Consider the following 22,429-nt stretch of genomic DNA (forward strand, 5'->3'; position numbering starts at 1 on the left):
TTTTTTTACCATTTTGTGAGGTATTTATTGGGAAAGTTCATTCAAAAAAGAAAATTCTGTCATCACTTATTCAACCTCATGCCATTCCAAACCTGTATGATTCAAGATATTTTGTACAAGTTAACGAGGTCCATTCAACATTAACTTTCACTGTATGGAGGAAAAAAACTTTTGAAAATGTCTTATTATTTATTAAACATACAGGTTTGTAATGACATAAGAGTGCAAATGATGAGAGAATTTATTTCCGGAAGAACTCTATCTTTAACCCTTCAATTCTAAAGCCATTATCTCATTGGCACATAAATGTATCAATTAATGTCCCTGATTGATTGGAAACATGAGGTAAACTGGTCCCATGTTCTCTTAATATGGAAGAAAATCCAATTCTGTTTTCAGCTTATTTTCCCTCTCCGGCCCTAAAATTCAATTATATTTTGAATACAAACAAGTCTTTCCCACTTGACTGAAAGAGTCTTGTGTAGGATGTTATGAGCGCAGGCCAGAATTGATGTTCCTTCTCCCTGTAACTTGCTGAGAAGCTAATTAAGCATATTAGTGAGCCGAAGGAGCAGAGCTCTGGGCCCATATGGCCACAGGAGTAGAAAACAACCTCTAATGCCTGTAATCTTGGTCATGGGTAATTTGCAAACATACAGGATCAGTAGTTGGGAAATTCCAGGGTTTGTACAGCTAATCTTGTTGTAATATCATGAAATGTGAAACATACTACAGCATTTACAATACTTGTTTCAGTAAAGGAGGTCTGTAAAAGGTTTAGACCTTTGGACTTAATATTGCATTTTATAAATAAAATGAATCATGAATGATTAATCATACATATAATATGTACTTTACTAATAATAAATAGGTCACCTAAATATGAAAATTCCTGTTGCTCTAAACTTGTATACTGTTATTATTATGATTTCATGGAGATTTTTTCCATACAACCGCATTTCATAGCGACCATCTCTATCATGCTCAAAAGGTTCTATGGAAGCTTGTTTCGTCACAGAATAAAAATAATAATTTTATCTCGCAAATGTGAGATAAAAAAGTGAGTTTACATCTCACAATTTTGACTTTATAACTCGCAGTTGGGAATTTACATCTTGCAATTCTTACATGAAAACTTGCAATTGCAGGTTTATATCTCACAATTCTGAGAAAAAAGTCTGAAACTTGCAATAAACACACAATTCTGACTTTATCTCTCAGAATTGTGTGATATAAACGCAAGAGTTATTATGGTCAAAATTGTGATATAAAGTCTCATTTTTGAAAAATGAAGTCGCAATTTAAGAAATAAAGTCAGAATTTTCTGATTTTCAGTTTTTCTTGCAATTTTGACCATAACTCGCAATTGGGAATTTACATATTTTCCTTATCTTTATTACTAGTATTACAGGATTTCATATAGTCATACAAATTATATATACTATTAAATAGTTTGGCTTGGTCACTTGCATAAACCACATTCTTATCACTTTTAGAGCAGCACCCAATGAGCAAATATTTGATTAGGGTGTAACTGCATTATGAATTTACTAACTTTGCATTTCTCAGACAATTCAATTCAATGGCACTCATATCCACATCAGTTAAAGACAAATAAATATGGTTAAAATATTTAGAGAGAGAGAGAGAGAGAGAGAGAGAGAGAGAGAGAGAGAGAGAGAGAGAGAGAGACATACTGTCATTATGAGATTGACAGCTTGCTTCTCATTGAGTAAACTGATCCATTCTTTAAGCTCTTACTGTTTATTTATTCATTGTGTGACTAAGAGCACAGTGCAATATCCCTGAACTGCATGAGATCTTGTCTTCACTCTTCATTCACATCCCTCTGGACACTAATGTCATAACTGTTTCCTTCAACTCAAATTTAAACTAAACATAAAAACAGCATTCATCAGAGAACAGAGGGACATAAACACCCTCATTACAATTCTTTGCTTAGAAAAATCACTTAAAATCTCAAGACCTCAGATTTGTGAAAGTGTGCAAGCAGTGCAACACATTCAGATGTTTGTTCTTCAGCACAATAGCATTAGCAGGAGCTTGAAGCACAGCCCTGAAATAAGGTTGTGTCATACCTTTAAAAAAAGGGCAAGGCCCTTCATCTTCATCCCTTCTTCAACTATACCCACAGACAGTCCTGTCAATTCATGCTGTGCACTAGTTGAATTACTATCTGGAATATAGTAAAACATATATTCCTCCAAGTAAACCACACATCAGGTAGGTACAAACCGAATATTATTAACCTTTAATGTTTACCTGGAGATGCACTTGGCATCAGTGTCATTAAAATGCAGCAAACATGATTTTATTTATTTTTTATTTATTTTTTAGATTTAACTTTGCAAGACTTGGCTATTTTGATGTTGGCACATGGATTATTTTTAGTGTTTGTGCGTCAAGATATGTCAGTAACATAAAAATATAGCAATAAGATGTGATTAGTACAGTATGTTACCTGAACCTTTAGTCACAAGCTTAAACTGATTTCACAACACCAACAGCAGAGCTCACATATTTTTTTTGTAATCCAAAGGGAAACATATTTCTGAAGCATAAGAGCCCAGCAATAATTTCAACGCATTTTGGTGTTGATTTGCATTTTAAATAACTTACATTATACATACTGTACATAGTGTATTAATAATGGACAATAGCCTTTGAAAGGAAATTATGTATTGTATTCATAATTGTTACACACAGTACCACCTTTTATTTTTGTCATTTCATCTGAATATCAACATTTGTGAGATTCAATCTGCCGAAACAGATTTGAGGTTAATTTTGTGTCTCTGGAAAATAGTAATCTATTTTCATTTGATTTAAAGTTTTTTGTGTTTATTTGTTAATGAGGGATTTGTGGACACATTCATGTTTTTGGCACAGAAGGCCCCAAGTGGCATGTTGTTACTAGTGTTATTATTTTTTTAATTTAGTAATTATTGTAAACAACGGGTATTATTATTCAGTATTTTCATGAATTAGATGTACATTTCAGACATCTTTGATTTCATTAAAATCTATAGATTAGTTGAGTGAAATCATTAAATTTGCATTCATAGTGTTGCTATTATGACATATATTGGTAAGACTTTATGTTATGTTTATGTTACATGTAGTTTCTATAGAAATTAATAATTACATGCAATTTACCCTAAACCAAACATAATCCTAATCCTGAACCTATAAATGTAGTTAATTCATATTATTCTGTACTTAAATGTATAATTACTCTGTAACAAGGACACCTTAAAATAAAGCGTAACCCATATCTTAAATTAAATTATGGGCAATTATAATTAAATGTTCATATCCCTGTATATAAGTCAAAGTATAATTGTTTTCAGATAAATCTCTTTTACCGGGATGTTTTACTGGATGCTTTTTCTGTCATCGGTTATTCAATTATTATCAGCTAAATTGTCAAAATAAATGTTTTAAATACAATAGTTTATTTATTATTTTACATTAATGACACTTTACATTACTGACACCTTACCCCTCTTTTAATATTTTGTGCTATATAACTTAGAAATAAGCAAATGTTGTTGTTTTTTTCCCTATAATAACACATTGGCTAATGCATCATCATCCTGCACATGCTAAACTTATATCTAAATATGTTACAATTTAAAAGTAAGTTCCCAATATTAACCAACCTGTAACGGGTGGGGAGCCTGAAAACATTCAGGGAAAAAGAACACAAAAGATACAAAGGCCTGTTGTTTAAGCTTGTTTCATTCACTGTGTTGGTTTTGGGCAGATATTATACAACAAAACATCTTAAGCCTGTTTAACTACAAAAGCATCAAGAATAAAAACTTTGTTGAAACTTGTTGATCTGCACCTTGACATATCGAACATCAAAACCACAGCTATGTCGTTCATCTGCTTGTTCATCATAAATGTTAAACCAAATCCTCACTTAAATGCAATCATCCCTGATCTCTCCTATACACATCGGTTTACTTAAACCATTGGTTTTGCCAATATCATGGATTGGAGGAACACAGTATGTGACCTGTTTAATTAATGAATTGCATATCACTTGGGCTTATTTATTTCTCACTGTACCATTCAGTTATTATGAAAAAGCAGGATTTCATAACCCAAGGAGCTGGGTTAAAAAAAAGCCCCCAGCAGAAGTGGTGCTGAACCTCTTTCATGTATGAAACTGCTTTACACAGAGTTTAAAGAGCCTAATTGTGGTTAGCATAAAACTTGCGAAATTTTGTTTTTTATTTTTGAGATAAGGGCGTGTATGTAACCTGCCTAATGACAGAGTGACAGTTTAAAACCATTGATTTGGATAGTTCACAAAGCCTTTGACATCAACAAAAGATATGGGAAGATTTTTCTCCTCCCTTTAATAAGTCTATTAATTAAATGAGCATTTCACCCGTGGGAATATTCATCTTTATTGAAAGTGGGTCATACATGTAGTCAAAATGTAACAAAAATTTCGAATTTGGTGGCTTCTTGACCGCGTAAAGACAGAAAAGCCCCTTTCACACAGCGCGTTGATCCCGGGAAATTGCCAGAACACCCTCTGTGTGAACGCAAACACGACCTGGGATTGATGCCGGGTTTGGGACCTAGTAACATTGCCGGGATCAGTCCCGGAACGCGCGCTGTGTGAACAAAAGCCGTAATCAAACGCTGAAGTGAAGTGAAAGCAGGCTAAAACGGTACGTAATGCGATAGTTTATGATCGAATCAGAGAAAAAATGCACAAGTGTGGTTTAGAGTGTCTGATTATTAGAAACTGAAAAGATATGAACAATCTGCTAGTGTAATCATACTATTCATGTGGTACATGGCATGCACATGCTGTACATAAATCTCCAGTGTGCTTTAATGCCATCTAGACCTGAAGCCTGGATAAGTGCTTGCTGGAAAGTGCAGGTTAATGGCCTGCGCAGAGTGAGGCTCGTGGAAAATGTTTATGTACCTAAATTATTCTTTTATTTGAAGTGCATTGTGTTATGGGAAACTGGAAATGAATGCCTTTCTCAGAAGAAATGAGGTCATGAGAGTATTCTTGCTGCTGGTATAAGCAATATTTAAACGTTTGTATAATATTGTTAAATACATACAACAATTTTAAAAATTATTTCTTCATGCTGTGAAATTGTTACTTTTTACATTTCATTTAATCATTATATTTTTTAAAATAATTTTTGTAGATATTTATAACAATATTATTTTAATTGTTCTTTTTTTGGATCTATCGAAGCCCGTGTTTCTATGTTGTTCTTATTGCTGGCAGTGTAAGCCAACCCCTTCAGATCAATAGAGGGCCTCACTTTACAGGAAGCAACAGAAGCATGTAGACTATCTGGATCCTGTGGGAACATCTACCAGGAATTCTCGCATTCAAAAATCTTGCTTTAGACTTGCCTTGCAATTCTGCAGATACAAAAGTTTTGGTCCATCAAAATAAATCCCTCATTGACTCTCCAAAAAGTAAAAACTGTTAAACAGCAAATAAGGAAGGTATAGATGGCACTGATGACCAGCAGGCTCTTGGCATTTAGGACGGATTCTTAAAATGTCAGCATGTGTGCAGAAGCATTACAAGGGCTTATTTTGCATTTTTCATCATAACAGGTGAAGGGCGAAGGCTGAAGGGTCCAGAACCAGACACAGATGTTGATTTAGTGAGTATCACTCAAGTACAGCAGATTCAGCAAATATACAAGTGTTATTTTGTCTTTCTGTTTTATACTGGTTGATTGTTTGAACAATTTTTCAATTTTTTATCTCTTTAATGTAACAGACATGTGAGGAGCCTGAAGTTTTAGAGGAGGAAAGACCTCGTCCTCAGGGTTCCTCTCCTGTTGAGGAATTCCCAACCACAGAAAAATACGAAAAACAGGTGACTGCTATTTTACACAACATCCTTACCTTTTAATACTATGTATGATAACCCAAATTCAGAATTTCATAATGCTGTATCTGATCTAACTATTACACTATATAAAATATTACATACTAACTATTTTGCCAGGCTGAAGGTGACTTTTATGACTCACCCACCAAGAGTTCCAAAAAAAGCAAAAGGATAGGTTTTGGCTCACTGTTTGACAAGCGTTCCTCTGCCAAGATGAATCAAACAGAGGTCAGACATGCCAAAATTTCTCTCTTGTGAAGAATACAGACGATTAGAAATGCGAAATGAAAATTATGAACAGATTTCTGAATGACTTTGCCTTTTGTTTCAGGACATGCAAAATGATCAGTCAGAAATTATAGTGAAAACTGAAAAAGAAGTCTGTGCTGAGGGTTTGGTTGTAAGTGGAGGGGGAAAGGATGGCATCTTCATCAAGGAAGTAAAAGCGGAGTCACCTGCCTCAAAGAATCTAAGTGTGAAAGAAGGTGAGATGTCATATAACACATTATAGAACATTTCTGAGGCTAGAATACAGCTAATTTTGTTTTTCCTCCATCTTTTCACTTGCATCCTCATTTGTGTCCTTCCATTTGGCCTTTCAGGTGATCAGATTCTTAGCGCTACAGTATACTTTGATAATGTTTCATATGAGGACGCTCTCCAGATTCTTGAGCATGCTCAACCATATAAAGTGGCATTCTGTCTAAAACGCAAACCACCTCCAAGAACCCAGGAAGATGCTGAGACAATGAGGCCAGATATAACCATTGTAATTATCATACTGTCCAATATATTCAATTACAGAATACTACAAAGCTTCTTTAGAGATGTCATTGATCATTGGTTAATCAATGTTTACAGGGTGAGGAGGCTGAACAAGAGGAGGAAGGAGGAGGACCAGAAATGAGAGGTCGAAGAAAGATAAAAAAACAACATGATCGCATCTCTTGGCCCAAATTCCCCACCTTCAGCAAAGGTCGCAGGGCAAATTTTAAGAGATCTCACAGCACATCAGAAGCAGAAGAACAGAGAAAATTAGAGATAAGTCCTCCAACAAGTGACACAGAATCTCCCATTAAGTCTCCATTAAAATCCCCAGATGAAAAAGAGAAGAAAAAGACACACAAGATGAAACTTAAGATGAGGATGGCAGACTGCAGGAGCAAGTCTGTAGAAGAAACCAAAGAAAATGAAGAGGTACCAACAACAGACAATATGGTGGTCTTGGACAACCAAATTATTATGAATATAGCCGTAGAGCAAGTTCCAGGGACTAATGTGTTAGAGAGCCCTAAAATCTTGAATTTAGCTGAAAATACTGACTCAACTAAAACAAGGAATGAATATACATTCCCGACTTTGCCAGCAACTGAATCGCTACATAAGGTTGAGCGCATCAGTTTGGACACTACTTCAAAGACTACTGATATTACAGTTGCTCTTGGAGAGGATGACAAAGAAAGGAGAGAAAGTTCAAAACTGAAGGTTAGCATTCCAGGAAAGGATAAATATGAAACAGAAACAGAGAGCCAATTAAAATCCTCCATAAGTGGGATGCGAACTTCGGATACATCAGCATTCGACAATATTATGGACAGTCCTAATGTAATATCACAAATTGAAGCAGTTGGACATAAAGTTGATACAGAGAGCAAACCAATAAATAAAGAGATTGTAGAGAAGACCCAAAAGTCAGGAGAAATGGACATAGACATGGATATAACTAAAGTTGATGTTCCTCTTGACATGCCAGATGTAGGACCAATAAGCAAATCACCAAGAATTGGCAGTGACAAGGAAAAGAAAGAAAGAAACATCCTAGAAACAGAAAGTTATGGGATTCGAACCAGGGGACCAATGGCAGACATAGCCGCATTGAAGAGCCCTTTTGCAAACACAGTAAACAGACTAGAATTTACACCATCAGACACTTTCACTTTTGATATTCAAACAAAACAAGATGTGTCCTCAACGGTCATGGACACAAAGAAACCAATCACTTCAACACCAGTTATATCCCAGCCAAAATCACATGCTCTGGAAGTGGACAAAAGTGGGAAGAGTACTAAGGTTGCTGACACCGAAGTAACAAAAAAAGCAAATTTGGAATCAAATTTTAAACTACCTAAGATAGATCTCTCTGAATTCAACCACGAAGACTCAATAACTATAAGGCAAAGAGACCCAAACAAAGTGCCTCTCCTGAAACGAGAGGAAATTGAGATTCCTGGGATGGAGGACAAAGGATCAAAAACTAAGTTTAAGTCTCCTAGAATTAAAGAACAAAAAATTGAGAAGATAATAAATATCTCAAAAGCAGAAAAACCCCAAGCAGTGTTTAATGTTGAGGATGTAAAGGAAGCAGTATCCAAATTCCCTGCCTTTAAATTACCTGAGAGAGACATCACAGGAGTCCTTGTACAAAGAGAGATCACAATAAAATCAGACAAGACTGGCATGACACCTAAAGGATCCCCTAGTAAACTTTCGAGCATGAGCACAGAAATTAACATTAAGTTACCTGACACAATGGATAAAGAAGAACAGAGACTTTCTCCTGTTGCTTCAAAGGATCAAGGCATATTATTACCTAAAACTGAACAATTTCATCTTTATGAAACAAGTGTAACCGAGAGCAAATCAGACCAAACTAAAATTAAGCCAGCAGACCACAAACCCAAATCTGGCAAAATGTTAGTGAGGGATACGAGAGGTACTTCCCCAGATGTAAAATTCAAACTTCCAAAGCGTGAAGACATTGAAATACCCGGAATGGAAGCCATTGAACAATCAGTTAATTTGCTAAAAATCAAACTAGCCAAAGATACAGACACACAAGATGAGGCTGTGAAAGACTATACTGATACTGATATCAAAGCTGACAGAAAAGGACATGAAAAGAAATCAAAGAAAGGAAAGATATCTATTCCTAGTTTTGGGATCAAGACACCGGACATTCACTTCCCAGGTATCGCGATTGAATTACCAAAAAAGGATACATCATCTAAAAGTGATTGTGATGTAATCAAGGAGATGAAAACTGAAGCAAAAATATCTATTGATGAAGACCATGTAGCCATCAAAAAATCTTCTGAAGAAGCAACATTCGAAAAATCTCAAAAAGGTGAAAGTTGTGCACCTGAGCATGAAATTAAAAAAGCACATGGTATAGAGGGTGATCAAATGCTCCATCATGATGTTTCCACTGATATTAAGGAGACCTCAAAACAAGACGTTGAAGGAGAGCTGAAGGCTGAAATCAAAAGCAAAGACACAGATTCCTCTCCACATAAAAAGAAGATGCCTAAATTCAAAATGCCCAAAATTGGAGGGAAATCATTGAAAGGAACAACTGAAGTCACTACAAAAGAGGATGCTACAGTGGAAGAAGATTACATAATAGAGATTGCATTAAATTCTGAGAAAAGAACATCTGAGACTGATCCCAAAGCATATAGTTCAGAAACAGACAAAAATTTGAATAAATTTAAAACGCCAAGCATAGATGTTTCTGTTCCAAAAATAAAAATCCCCAAGACAGAGGGAAAATCAAAGCAGGAGGAAACTGGGCTCTCAACACCTGAAAGGCTTGGGAAAGTTGACAAGAAGGTTGAGGCTGCAGAGGATACTCAAGAAGAAAGTGGATTTAGACTAATCAATTTTGGTGTCTCATTGCCGAAAGAGAAAACAGAAGAAGCTGGTCTGTTACCAGAGGAATCTAAAAAATCTATCAAAAAGGTTAGTGGAAAAACTGAAGTGGAGCCATCTGAACTACCACAAGCTGAAATAAAAGAAACAGAGTCTAAAATGAAGAAAAGGAAAATATCATTTCCCAAATTTGGATTCTCTAAATCAGAGACAAAGGTATCTGATACTGACATAACTCTTCCAACTACACAGGGCTCTTTACAAGGTGCAGATGAAATAGAACTAAAGGTTGAAAGTAAGACCACAGACGTAGAAGCTGAGTTCAAGGATTCAACAGATTCTCACACAAAATTTAGACTTCCCACAATTAAACTTCCCAAATTTGGAGTTTCATTTCCAAAGACAATCGATGCTGGGGCTGATATTCAAATGCCTAAAGTCAGCACAGATGAAACTACAAAGGATGTTAAATTGCCAGAAGCTAAATTATCTGTAGAATCTACAGCTCTATCTAACAAAAAAGGCCTGGAGATGACACTCAGTGTGTCCAAACCTGAAGTTGACTTGTCTCTACCTGACGGAAAAACTGAAATCAAAGGTATTTGTGTTCCAAAAGTTGATGATTTTCAGAAAAAAGAAATAAAATCATCTAAGGATATTTCATTTTCTAAACCAGAGGTTGATCCTAGTCTGAATGACCGTGATATTGAAGAAATTCCAGCTGTTGATTTTTCAAAACCAGACATCAAAGCTAAAGACATTGATGTCAGTATTCCGCAGGTTGATTTATCCATTCCAGAAGTTTCTTTGGATTTAAAAGAGACGGATAAGAATTTCACAATTTCAAAGGATGATGCGGAACATAAAGATCTAACAACTGGTGGTACACCAGTAAAGTTTAAACTCCCCTCTATCAACTTACCAAAATTTGGTGGGAAATCATCCAAGGTAGTGAAAGACATGCCCTTTGTAGATATAGATATTGAAGAACCTGATGTAAGCCTTCCAAAAACACAAATAAGCATGAAATTCAAAGATGGTGCCCTATCAGGTGATGTCAAGGATTATTTTGTGACTACAGAAGGTCAATGTGTTAGTGTAGACAAGGAGGTTACAGTTACACTGCCAGAATATGGCGTTAGCCTTCCAAAGGTTGAAGGCTGTAAGCCAGCTGATAGTATTGACAAAGAAGAATCAGTTATAGACACCAAAAAATTAAATGCAGAGTCTGCCCAGGCTGAGAAAGGTCCAAGATCTCCAACAAAAACTACACTTCCCACAATTAAATTTGGTGTCTTATTTCCAAAACCAACAGATGCAGTCTTTGACAATCAAATGCCTGAAGTCACCACATATGAACCCACCATGGAAATAAAAGTGTCAGAAGCCAAACTGACTGGAGAACTGCCATCATTACCTGAAATGAAAACCCCACAAATTATTCCCAGTGTTTCAGAACCTGAAGTGGATGTATCTACACCAGAGGTTAACGTGAGCATTGTAGGTCATGGTCTTGATCAAGAAGCAACTATAGAAGATTTGAAAGTGCAAGCCGAGAAACTTGAGATGGAAGTCAAAGTTCCTTCAGGAACAGTAGATGTAGTCATCCCAGAGGCTAAAGAAAAAGAAAAACTTAAAAAACATAAAATTTCATTTCCAAAATTTGGCTTTTCCAGATCTGACACTAAGATCCCTGATGCTAACACTAGTCTTCAAAAAGAAGGAGTATCTGAGCCAGACACTGAGATCAAAGAGACTGAGGTGACGATTCCTGCTCCAGAGGTTGAAGTCCAGTTGAAAAACAAAAGTGCTTCTGGTTCTCCATCTAAATTCAAGCTTCCAACAATTTCTCTCCCTAAATATGACATTTCCATTTCGAAGACTGGAGAAGAATCTATAATTGCAAAAGCTGGTGATGATACACAGTCAGAAATAAAGGCAACATCAACCGTTACATCACAAGATAAAGATATGGAACCATCAAAATCAATTTTTGAAACCCTACCGGTAGACGCTGAAATTAAGATTCAAGACACCGATCCTGGAGGTCAAGGGAGTAGATTTATGATGCCTAAATTTGAATTTTCATTTCCAAAGCTAAAAGGACCAGAATTTAAAAAGGGCGCATCAAAAACAGATGTAGAAAAACCAGATGCTACACTGAAACATGACATTGAGAGTGCTGAGGGAAAAGCAGACATACCTGAGGCTTCTTTGAAAATGGAGGTAACGATGAAAAGGCCAAAAGAGCCAAGCTCAGAGTCTTCTAAACAAGACATTAAAGGTCCAGAGATTAATGTTGAGAGAGTTGATACATCTATGGCAGTTGGTGAAGTGGATGTGAATCTTGAGACTGACTTAAAAGATGATTCAACCACTGGAGGGTCACCATTCAAATTCAAACTTCCTTCTTTCAAGCTACCCAAATTCGGAAGTTCATCTTCCAAAGTAAAATCTGAAATAACAGATTTGAGGGGTGAGGAAATTACTTTGGAGGCTGAAGATATATTTACATCAGTAGAAGCGTCAGATGTAAAAATTGACTTTAATGTGCCCAGTCAAGAGCTGAAGAAACCCTCAATCAGTGTTGATCAGCCAAAGCTAGATACTGGAGATCAATGCACCCTGTCACTTACAGAGGCCATAACCTCCAAGGCAGAAGTTGATATTTCTTTACCAGAGACAAAACTCGGGGAACTGTCAGCTGGAGCTGAAGTACCAAAAGCTAAAACAGAAAGCAAAAAAGATCAAGAAGTTGATTTAAAAGACCCAGCTATAAAAATGAAAAGAACAGGCTTTTCATTTCCTAAATTCGGATTTTCTAAACCCGATATCAAGACCCCAGAGACTGATGTCAATCTTGCACAAGTTGATACATCTGAACCAGAAGGTGATGTGAAAATAAAAGAACAAAGTATGAATATCACAGTGTTAAATTATGAAGCTCAGCAAAAAGATACAACAACTTTTGGTGCCACAACAACATTTAAACTCCCCTCAATCAACTTCCCAAAGATTGGAGGACAAGCTATGAAGGAAGAGAAAACTATGCCAGATGTAGATATAGTTGTTAAAGAACCTGAAATGAGCGGTCCATATACACAAATAAAAATAGCAGGTGAAGCCCCATCAGCTGATATAAAGGGACCTCATCTAGTCACAGAGGGTCAATCTGTAAGTGTGGACTTAAATATTGAAGATGCGGAACTTGGAGGACAGTGGGGAGAGCTAAATATGCCAAAGTTTGGTATTGACCTTCCTAAAGTAAAAGGGTTTGATTTAAGTGCATCAAAGACAGAAGATATAGCTGAATTACAGGAAATTATTCTAAAAAAAACAGAGATAACAACCGAGGGGAAAATTCACCCACCAGAACATGATTTTAAAGGTCTAGATGTACAGATAAAGACATTACCTAAATTTGGGGTTTCAAAAGCAGAAATAAAAGCCCCTGAGGTTGATGTAAGTATCCAAAAAACTGATATCCCCATATCAGAAGGCAGTATTGGCCTAGAAGAAGCAAATATGGACATTGAAGTTTCAGTGGAGCCTGATCAAAAGGGTTCAACCTTTTTTGGATCTCCAACAAAGTTTAAACTCCCTTCATTCAGCTTCCCGAAATTTGGTGTTAAATCACAAAAAGGAGCATTAGACATTAATGTAACTGATTCAGAACTAGAGGGAACAAACATAAAAAGTGATATTTCTAAACCTGACGTCAAACAAGAAGTACAGCCACCCAAAAATGAATCTGAAGTTGAAAAGAGTGCAGACATGCCTGAGGTTGATTCCAAAGGACTGCAAGTAAAAGCGAAGAGACCAAGTTTTTCATTTCCTAAGTTTGGATTTTCCAAACCAAACACTGCAACTCCAGAAGTTGATGTCAGTGTAGAAAAGGCTGAAGTATCCATACCAGAGAGCAATGTACCTGTAAAAGAACAAACAGCAGAAGTTACATTTCCGGTAAGGGAAGCTGAACAGAAAGATCTAACAATTGTTAGTTCCCCAACCAAATATAAAATGCCAGAAGTTAACCTGCCAAAATTTGGAGTCAAAAGTTCAAAAGGTACAGCAAGTTTACCATCCGCAGATAAGGACATTAAAGGAATAGAAATTACTACTATTAGAAATGAACCAGACATCAATGTGTCAGGAAAAATACCAAAAATTGAAAGAGTGCCAGATACACGTGCCACAATAAGAGAAACTGATGTTCATCTAGCAGAAGGTAAGGTAATACTACCCCAACCTAATGTTGATGTTCAAGACATATCCATTGAAGGCGAGGCAGATATACCTGAAGTTGACTTGAAAGGGCTAGATGTGAAATTGAAGAAGTCAAGCTTTTCACTTCCAAAATTTGGTTTTTCAAAGCCAGATATTAAAGGGCATGATGTTGATCAAGCCAGTCAACCTAAGGCAAATATGTCTATGCAAGAGGGCACCATACCTGTTAAAGACCAAGATGCAGAAATTACCTTCACTGATAAAATGAAAAAACAAGAAGATCCAACTCATACAAAATCTAACCTGCCCTCAATCAACCTCCCAAAGTTTGGAATCAAATATCCAAAGTCCACATCTGATATACAAGCAGCTGAAGTAGATATCAAAAAACCTGAAATCAGTTTCTCTGAAACAATAGAGGTACAAACCACTAACACAGAAACAAACGTGGATATTAAGGGGCCTACTGTTAATGTGGACATTAAGGTCAAAGAGATGGACATTGATGGGACAGGGAGTATGTTCAAGCTGCCAGCATTTGGAATTGGTATGCCAAAAGTAAAGGAGATAGAGACGGAGGGTAAAGAGATAAACACGGAGTTGGGCTTGCTATGTGAAGAAAAAGTAAATGTACAACAGCCTGATTTTGCAATTCAAAATGTGACCATTGAGGGGGAAACAGATAAAGTTGAAGTTGATTCCAAAGGACTGAAAGTGAAATTTCCCAAATTAGGATTTTCAAAACAAGATCTTAAGGCTCCTGAAGTTGATGTGAGTCTACACAAACCTGACATGGGCACATCACAGGGAAATGTTGATTTTTCAGAGCAATCTGTGGATATTATATTAACAGAAGAACAACCTGATTTGAAAAAGGACACTTTTAGCTCTCCAACAAGATTTAGACTTCCAACGATTAATTTTCCCAAATTTGGAGCCAAAACATCAAAGGACACAGTGGACATTCCTATGGCAAATGTGGACATCAGTGAAGTTAGCCTTCCTGATAAGACGTTTAACATGTCAGGGGAAGTAGCAAGTGTTGACATGAAAGAGCCAACAGTAAATTTTGAAGATCCATCCATTGAGATGAACATTAAAAGCAAATTTAAGCTTCCAAAATTTGGTATTGCTCTCCCAACAACTAAAGGTCCTGACAGTGACCAAGGGCTCAAGAAAGATCTGACAAAAACAGAAGTGAAAATCTCAGGAGATGTGCTAACTACAGACGAGAAAGAGCTAAAGTTACCCAAAGGAATAGTGGAAGTGGATATGCAAGCCAGTGAAATGACAACAGACATTTCACTACAGGGCACTGCAGAAATGGGAGAAAGTGAGAGAGATGGCAAAACTGAAATAACAAGTCCACAATTTGGCTCTCCAACAAAATTCAAACTCCCAGAAATAAAATTACCCAAATTTGGATTTTCCGCTCCAAAGGTCTCTAGTGCTGCACTTGATTCTGACATCAAGGAAATTAAAGTTAGTTCAGTGGACCAATCAGATGACATCAAATGCAAATCTGCAGAGACTGAAACCCCATCTATTGATATGACCATAAAAGCAAAAGAGATTGATCAAGAGGGACCGGAAACAAAATTTAAACTTCCAAAATTTGGGATTTCATTACCCAAAGTAAAAGGTCCTGAGGTGATAGTAACTGCAAAAGAAGTAAAAAAAGGAACACCTGAAATTGGGATTACTGAACCAAAAATTAAAATTGCAGCAGATGATGCAAGTCTCCCAAAAGTAGCCATGGCTTTAGAGGGAAGTTCCAGCCTTGAAAAAACAGAGGTAGAGACAGAGTTGAAAGATGATACCATTGTTGTTTCAGGTTCTCCAAGTAAATTCAAAATGCCTGCTTTTAAAATGCCAAGATTTGGAATGTCAACTAAAAAAACATCTGATGCAAAAGGAAAAGAAGCAGAAGTAGATGTTCCAGACACTAAAACTGATCTAAATATTAAAGACAAGCCTTTACAGGTAGAAGTCTCCAAAGATATACACAGAGAGGGTGAAATTAAAGAAACCACTGAACAGCCTCCAGAGGTTGTTGAAAAAAAAATGGAGGATGACAAAGGCTCCCCGAGTAAATTTAAACTTGCTACTATGAAAATGCCAAAGTTTAGCATTTCAAGAACAAAATCTCAGGATGGAGAAGATGACACAACCATAAATGCAAATGCCCCAGACACTAAAACACAACCAAAAGATGATTCACAAGGGCCTGGAAAGTCGCCCAGATTTACAATGCCTAGACTTGAGGATGTTCTTAGTGGCTTTGAGGTTGAATTTAATGTTCCAACAATAGAGGAAATGGAAGAACAAATGGACAAACCAGCTGTTAAGCAAGATCAGGAGGCTGGAGAAAAAGTTGAGGAAGTAGCAGAACATCAGGGCAAAGGAGCACAGGAGAAATCAAAGTTTAAATTTAAATTTCCAAAATTAGGTTTCAGCCAGTCCTCAGATGAAAGTGATAAGTTAGTCGACGCCAAGACTGAAGAAAGTGAAAAACATCTGGAGGCTTCAGCGGATCAGAAATCAGCTGTTAGCAAAGAACAAGCAAAAACTGAAAAAGGAGGCTGGTTCAAGTTCTCATTTTCTTCTCCAACTAAAACTACAAAATCTGACGAGAAGGAACAAATAATCCAACCACCCGAAGAGGCTGAGAAGTCTGATGATGTAGAGAAAGAATCCAGCAAAGCACACGAGGAACCTGAGAAGAGCTTGTTCAGCGAGGCTGTGGAGGACAACATCAGCCCAACATTATCACTAAGGTCATCTGAAGCTTTTGCAGATATAAGTTCCACAGTAACCACTGAACCTGTTGGCCTGTCACAGACCTCTCCTACAAAAGTTAAAGTGAAATATGCTGAACCAACTGCCACTATTGGGGTCAAAGATGTACAAACTAATGTTGTAACTTCCACAGCCAGATGTGAACTGGTATCAATGGAGCCTCATCAGCCAGAAAAAGTCAACATCCCGTTCTCATCAGATATGTCCTCAGCCTCAGTGGACACTCTAAAACAGATGTCAGGGGAAATTCATGTCATCACATCGAACATTCAAGCTATACCAGACACACAGCAAGCTGCAATCTTTACTAATTTAGACCATGGAATTCACACCTCACCATTACAAGTAACGCTAGGCTCAGACTCAGTGTTGACAGTAGAGGAAACCAGAGTGCAAACTGGGAAGCAAACATTGATGGAAAAGCATGTTGTAAAAGAAACATTACATGATGATAAAGAGACGATAATTGTGACACAGAGAACACGTGTATTTGAAGGAGACTCTGCAGAACCCATTTCTGATGATACGGCTTCCTCGATTCGTAGGCTGAGAGACACGGTACACACGGAGAAAATGAGGTTTTTTGACAGTGTAGCTGAAGAGGTCACAATAGTAAGCTATGAAACATCTCTGAGACATATGGATTCCTCTACAGATGAGAATGAGGGGAAATGAACATGGTATATGGCTGAGTTTATTTTATGCTTTTGAATGTATGTTTCAGTGTTCTCTTATATAATCATACAAGCCAGCTGAATTGTAATGCTAATTGACTAAAATTACACTAATGAATATATCACAGAGTATTGTTTAGCTAGTGAAGATTTTAAGCTTAAAAGTCTTAAGACAAAAAAAATTATATCCACTGGACGATTATGTATGTACGATGAATAATAGGAAAACAAATATTATATTATAATTTGATGTGTGGGTTATCAGTGTTAAAGTCACTTTACTGTAAAACTGTATCTTGGGGAAATTGTTTACAGTGCAAACTCAGTAATATTCAAGCAAACAACATTTAAATAGATATATTCACAGACAAAATTATAAAGTTAATTATAAAGTTGGTGTAGCTTTTAAAGACTGTTGACAGTATCACATATAGGCATTTGTTTCTTTGAGGTTATCTATTTTGAGAAAACTATAAAATTGCATATAAAATCTGTGTTTCTGCAGCCTTGACAATAAATGAAAACAATTATGTAAATGTTTTATTTGTCTATCCATTATCTTTGATAGCTTATGACAAAAGCATTTGATGGAATCAATAGATTTGCAGAATATACTGTACAATGCACATTTTCAAAATACAATCATTTTCTCAATAAGTGAATGACTTTTCTTTCAACATGTATTGTCAAAGAAATCAAATTAATGTTGTAAGAGAAACACTTAAACTAGTCACTGCAAAAGAAATAAAAAAGTGAAAATATGTTCCATGTCTCTGATTTAGTGTGTGAACACTAAAAAAACACACACAAAAACATTTGAGCAGACTGAGAGATAGACCTTGCCTTTACCATTTTTGATTGCAAATGTTGATCCCTAGTATCACTAATTGATTTAAAAACATAATAATTCAATATAAGTATAAAGCCTAGAAACAGAGTTAGAATAATGCACAGAGACAAGTAAAAAAGGCTGATACAAACATCTGTTGACATTTAGAATAATATCGCAGCCAACTTTCTCATGAACTTTTTAAAGATCATTAACTATAAGAGCGGACGTGAACTTGGGTGCTCAGATAAAGCCAACTACGGTCACAAGTTCTGTCGTTACAACACAATTCAATGGAACATCCGACTATAGTTGGCTGAAGATACTTTTAAGGAAACGCAACCCAGGTTGTCTGATAATCAAACAATAATCAGCCTATATTATAATCCTAAACAGGGCCAGATCAACACAATTTTTAAGACTTTGCCAACTCCTAGGGCACCGTCACTCGGGGAGGCTTCAGATTTACCAATTTTACTACTTGTGTTAAATAAACTAGTGTTTCGGTAAGCCTTCTGTGCTCAAAACTGTACCCCGTACCCAAAGCAAAATTAACTGAAAAAACCTTCTCTGACTTTGTCTGAAAACCTTCAGCTGTCTCTGTACACCTCTGAATGGATGCATGGTGAGTGAACGTCTCAGAGACGTGAAAGGTCAGTGGGAACTGCACGAACCAATGGCAGAGCAGCGTGAGCAGCTGAATCAACTTGGAGAAACCAAGTTTGGGTCCGCCACTAGTAGGACTGAATGTCTGCCCTCCCTGATCCTTTTTATGACCTGAGGGAGGAGCGAGACCGGAGGAAAAGCGTACAGGGGAAGGCTGGGCCAGTGGTGGGCCAGCGCGTCCCTGCTCTTTGAGAAATGTGTTGGGCAATGACAGTTGTCTTCGGAGGCGAAGAGGTCTACCTCTGCCCTCCTGAAAAACGTTTACACCCACAACATTTACTCAATTGGCCTGAGCTAAACAGGGCTGTAACAAGGTTCAAAGTTGTGGGAAGAAGGAGGCGGGAACCGACGAACATTTAAACACTTTTAATGATAAAATAAAATAAATACAAAAACAAAATTATAACACAAAAGAGAAACAAAACACAAAATAAAATCAGACCTGTTCCTCTCTCGATCTTCAGCGTCGTCGCTCCTGCTTTTATGCTTCCGCTCCTTCGTGAGAGATGCGAGACCGGTGCGTCTCACAGGTGACGTTTATTATCACTCACGCCACCGGCCTCGCGCCGTTCTCTCGCGTCCCTCGGCCTCGTCCTGCTTGCCACAAGGGCATTTGGAGGAACACTCAGGGCTTCATGAAGGACGGTTCGGCCTCGGCGGGACTTAACCCTCCCCTCTTCCTGGTCTGCAGATCAGGACTGCTTCTTTGGCTCAAGGTCCAGCGTGATTCTAGGCCGGGGTCCCTGACGCTTAGGTGGGAAGCGTTTCATCTGACCGGAGCGCTGCCGCTGCTCAGGCGCTGTGTGGGGCTGAGTAGCTGCAGGCGCTGGTTTTGTCTGCTGCTGAGCCAGTGTGGATTTATGGTGGCTCGAGGCTGCAGAGCTGGAGCGTTTGGGCAGGAAGTGTTGCATAGCCTGCGATGCCTTCTGTGCTGTCGTGAAGTGCAAAGCGTATCCATCCACTGCGGAGCCGAAGAGACCCGTGGAGGAGATTGGAGAATCTCCGAGGCTTGGCCGGAAAAAGAAACGGGAAAACTGAGGGGTGGAGTCGCGTTCTGAAAAAAACGCTATCCGTGAGCGCAGAGAGGAGAGCGGCATACTCTCGCAGAGAGAGCAGCTGGACCTTGCCCAGGCAGGCGAGGCACTTACTGTGAGTGTCCTCATCATGCAAGGGGGCTCTGCATTTGCCACAGTTGTGTTTCGGCATTTGAATCAATGCCGCTGCTCTTTTATGAATGAGAAGAGTGAAAAGGATACGCTGGAGTTCGCCGGAGAGCACAGGGGAAACAACGCGACAGCTTGCTTTGAGATCGCTGGCGGGAGAGTGCGCTGGATCAGGCTGGCCGCTGGCTCGCTCGCTGTTCCGTTGCAGGCTCCTCTGGTCACGGTGAAGAAGGCGCAGGCTTCGTAGATTGTCAGTGAAGAATAGGATTCGTCGCTGAAGGAGATTTAATCTGAATTCATGACAAAATCGAGCATCTTTTGTAGGTCAATGCCCCGCCCCTTCTGCCAGGCTCTGCGCTCAGCTCGGCGGGCTTTGCACCGATTGGTTCGGGCCGTTACGCCGGTTTGCCATTGGTTTGTGCAGTTCCCATTGACCAGCCAATAGCATGCGAGTAAGCCTCAGCACTGTTAAGGCTGTGCAGTAGCACTGCGTTATTTTTAAAAGGCTTTTATAAAGACCGTCCTTCACTGTCTGGTTAGGTTCAGCTACCAAATCAGAAATCAGGAGACTACAACGGACAGTCCGGACTGCGGAGAGGATTATTGGTGCCCCCCTGCCAACCCTCCAGGACCTGTACTCTTCCAGAGTGAGGAAGAGAGCAGGTAAAATCACCACAGACTCTACTCACCCTGGACACCACCTGTTTGAACTGTTACCGTCAAGACGGAGACTCAGATCACTGGCCACAAGAACATCTCGGCACAGGAACAGTTTCTTCCCACAGGCCATTTCCGTTCTGAACAGTTAACACACCTCCCAAGGCATATGCCTGTAAGTGCAATACTCCCACTGTTTAGTGCAATAATCTTAAAAATTCAGGTGATATTTATATTTATATTTATTCATACTATACAAAATACTGTAAATCAGAAATCATGTTTGTAAATGAGAAGTGGTTCTCAAACAGTTTACCTGGATAAATAAAGGTTAAATAAAAAATAAATAAACTGTAAATATGTTCATAATCTGTAAATGTTTATTCTGACAAAACCCAACTGTGACCATATATTTTTATAGTATTTTCATATTTTTTATAATTTTATTTGTAGAATTTGTATTACTATGTTTCTTGTTGTATCTGTATTTGTATATGTATATTTGTATATGTGCACTGGAGCTTCACTATAAGCTTCAGTACCAAGGAAAATTCCTTGTGTGTGCAAGCACACTTGGCAATAATGCTCTTTCTGATTCTGATTCAGTATTTCGGAGAAAATTTGTTTTCCCCCTAGCGTATAGGTACGTAATACAACTGACCGTTCAAAAGGGAATCACTCGTTTGAGTTGGTTCTTTTCAATTAATTTATCAAACGTGTTACCAACGGTCCGATTGAGAATCAGTCTGGTTCTGAAAGCTCACTCACACTCTAAATAGTTTAGAGTGGTTTCTCACTCAGTAAATGTAAATATGACAGTTGTGCAGGGAAAAAAATACCCAAGTGTTCACTAAATAGATAACGTGTTTGATTTGAAAAACTCCAAATATTATCAAGTTGGATTGGTACAGCAAAAAAAAATTATTTAAATATATGTTTGGTAACATTCATGCTTCTTTCCACAGCTTCCCTTTAGCCTACTAATAAGAAATTTTACACAAAATCAAAAAAACAAATAATAATTCTACTCGTTTAAAATGAATCAGCCTGCATAAAAACATGTTGACTATACTGTATTTCAGATTCTGGCGTGCTGTTTCTACTTGGCTGCTATACCATATTAAAGGTGGCCTACCTACCTACTCTATACCATTTGGCCCTCTAGAGGTTAAAAAAAGCACGCATGAACATTGTTTTGGTTGTGCTCTGGCTTTGTGTAACTGTGCAGATGAATATGGTTATTCTACTGATAAAACATTCACTACTAGGCTTAAGAGATACAACCAATTTAAAAGAAAAAGGATCTCAAGCTGAGCTGACTAGCTGAAGTCGTTACTGTAGCTTTAGGCCTACATATTAATATACGGTAACCTACTACTTTTTTGAAAATAAATCTCAGCACAGCGCTACAACCATAATGAAATGACCCTTCAGAATTGATAATGCTTTACAATTAATTCTAGAGAGCTAGAATTTATCTGTTCAATAAAATACCTTACTTGCTTGCTGAGTAATAAAAACACCAGATCTCCGCGTAGCTTTTACAACATTTCAAATCCCTCAGTGCCATCTCCGAAAAGCCAAGTCACTGTTTGTTTTGTTTTTTGCCAGACTCTCCACTGTTCTGCGGTTGTTGTTTTTTAAACAAGTGATTCCCCTGAGATTGGAGCTTTAACTGCTCCATGTCAAACTTTATCGCTCGTTGTGAGAACTGGTGGCCTACTCTCACAACAAAGTAGCTCTAGCAACATTTCTTTACGGAAATGAGAAGTATGCGAGATTTCCCGCGAAAACCATCCTGAGAGGTCTAAAATATCAACAACAACAACAACAACAAAAAAGAAAAAAA

The 22,429-nt window shown here is 37.8% G+C and overlaps 1 protein-coding gene across 2 annotated transcripts in view; it reads left to right on the forward strand.

Annotated features, from left to right (window-relative positions):
* LOC143702998 (uncharacterized) overlaps positions 1 to 18,028 on the forward strand; it is a 21,639-nt gene extending 3,611 nt beyond the window's left edge. Inside the window, exons 1-8 of one of the 2 annotated variants that reach the window (XM_077197006.1) lie at positions 2,131 to 2,244; positions 5,635 to 5,684; positions 5,804 to 5,902; positions 6,035 to 6,145; positions 6,249 to 6,402; positions 6,520 to 6,686; positions 6,779 to 10,243; positions 11,051 to 18,028. In XM_077197006.1, coding sequence (XP_077053121.1) covers positions 6,131 to 6,145; positions 6,249 to 6,402; positions 6,520 to 6,686; positions 6,779 to 10,243; positions 11,051 to 17,266 — 10,017 coding nt within the window. In that variant the 5' untranslated portion in view covers positions 2,131 to 2,244; positions 5,635 to 5,684; positions 5,804 to 5,902; positions 6,035 to 6,130 and the 3' untranslated portion in view covers positions 17,267 to 18,028. Of the gene's footprint in view, positions 1 to 2,130; positions 2,245 to 5,634; positions 5,685 to 5,803; positions 5,903 to 6,034; positions 6,146 to 6,248; positions 6,403 to 6,519; positions 6,687 to 6,778; positions 10,244 to 11,050 lie in introns of those variants that run through there. The other variant, XM_077197005.1, reaches the window with a different exon arrangement.
* Positions 18,029 to 22,429: the final 4,401 nt, after the last annotated feature.

This window comes from Siphateles boraxobius, unplaced genomic scaffold, assembly GCF_051911475.1.
Source record: "Siphateles boraxobius isolate OS27281-9 unplaced genomic scaffold, OSU_SipBor_1 37, whole genome shotgun sequence".
Classification (NCBI taxonomy): domain Eukaryota; kingdom Metazoa; phylum Chordata; class Actinopteri; order Cypriniformes; family Leuciscidae; genus Siphateles; species Siphateles boraxobius.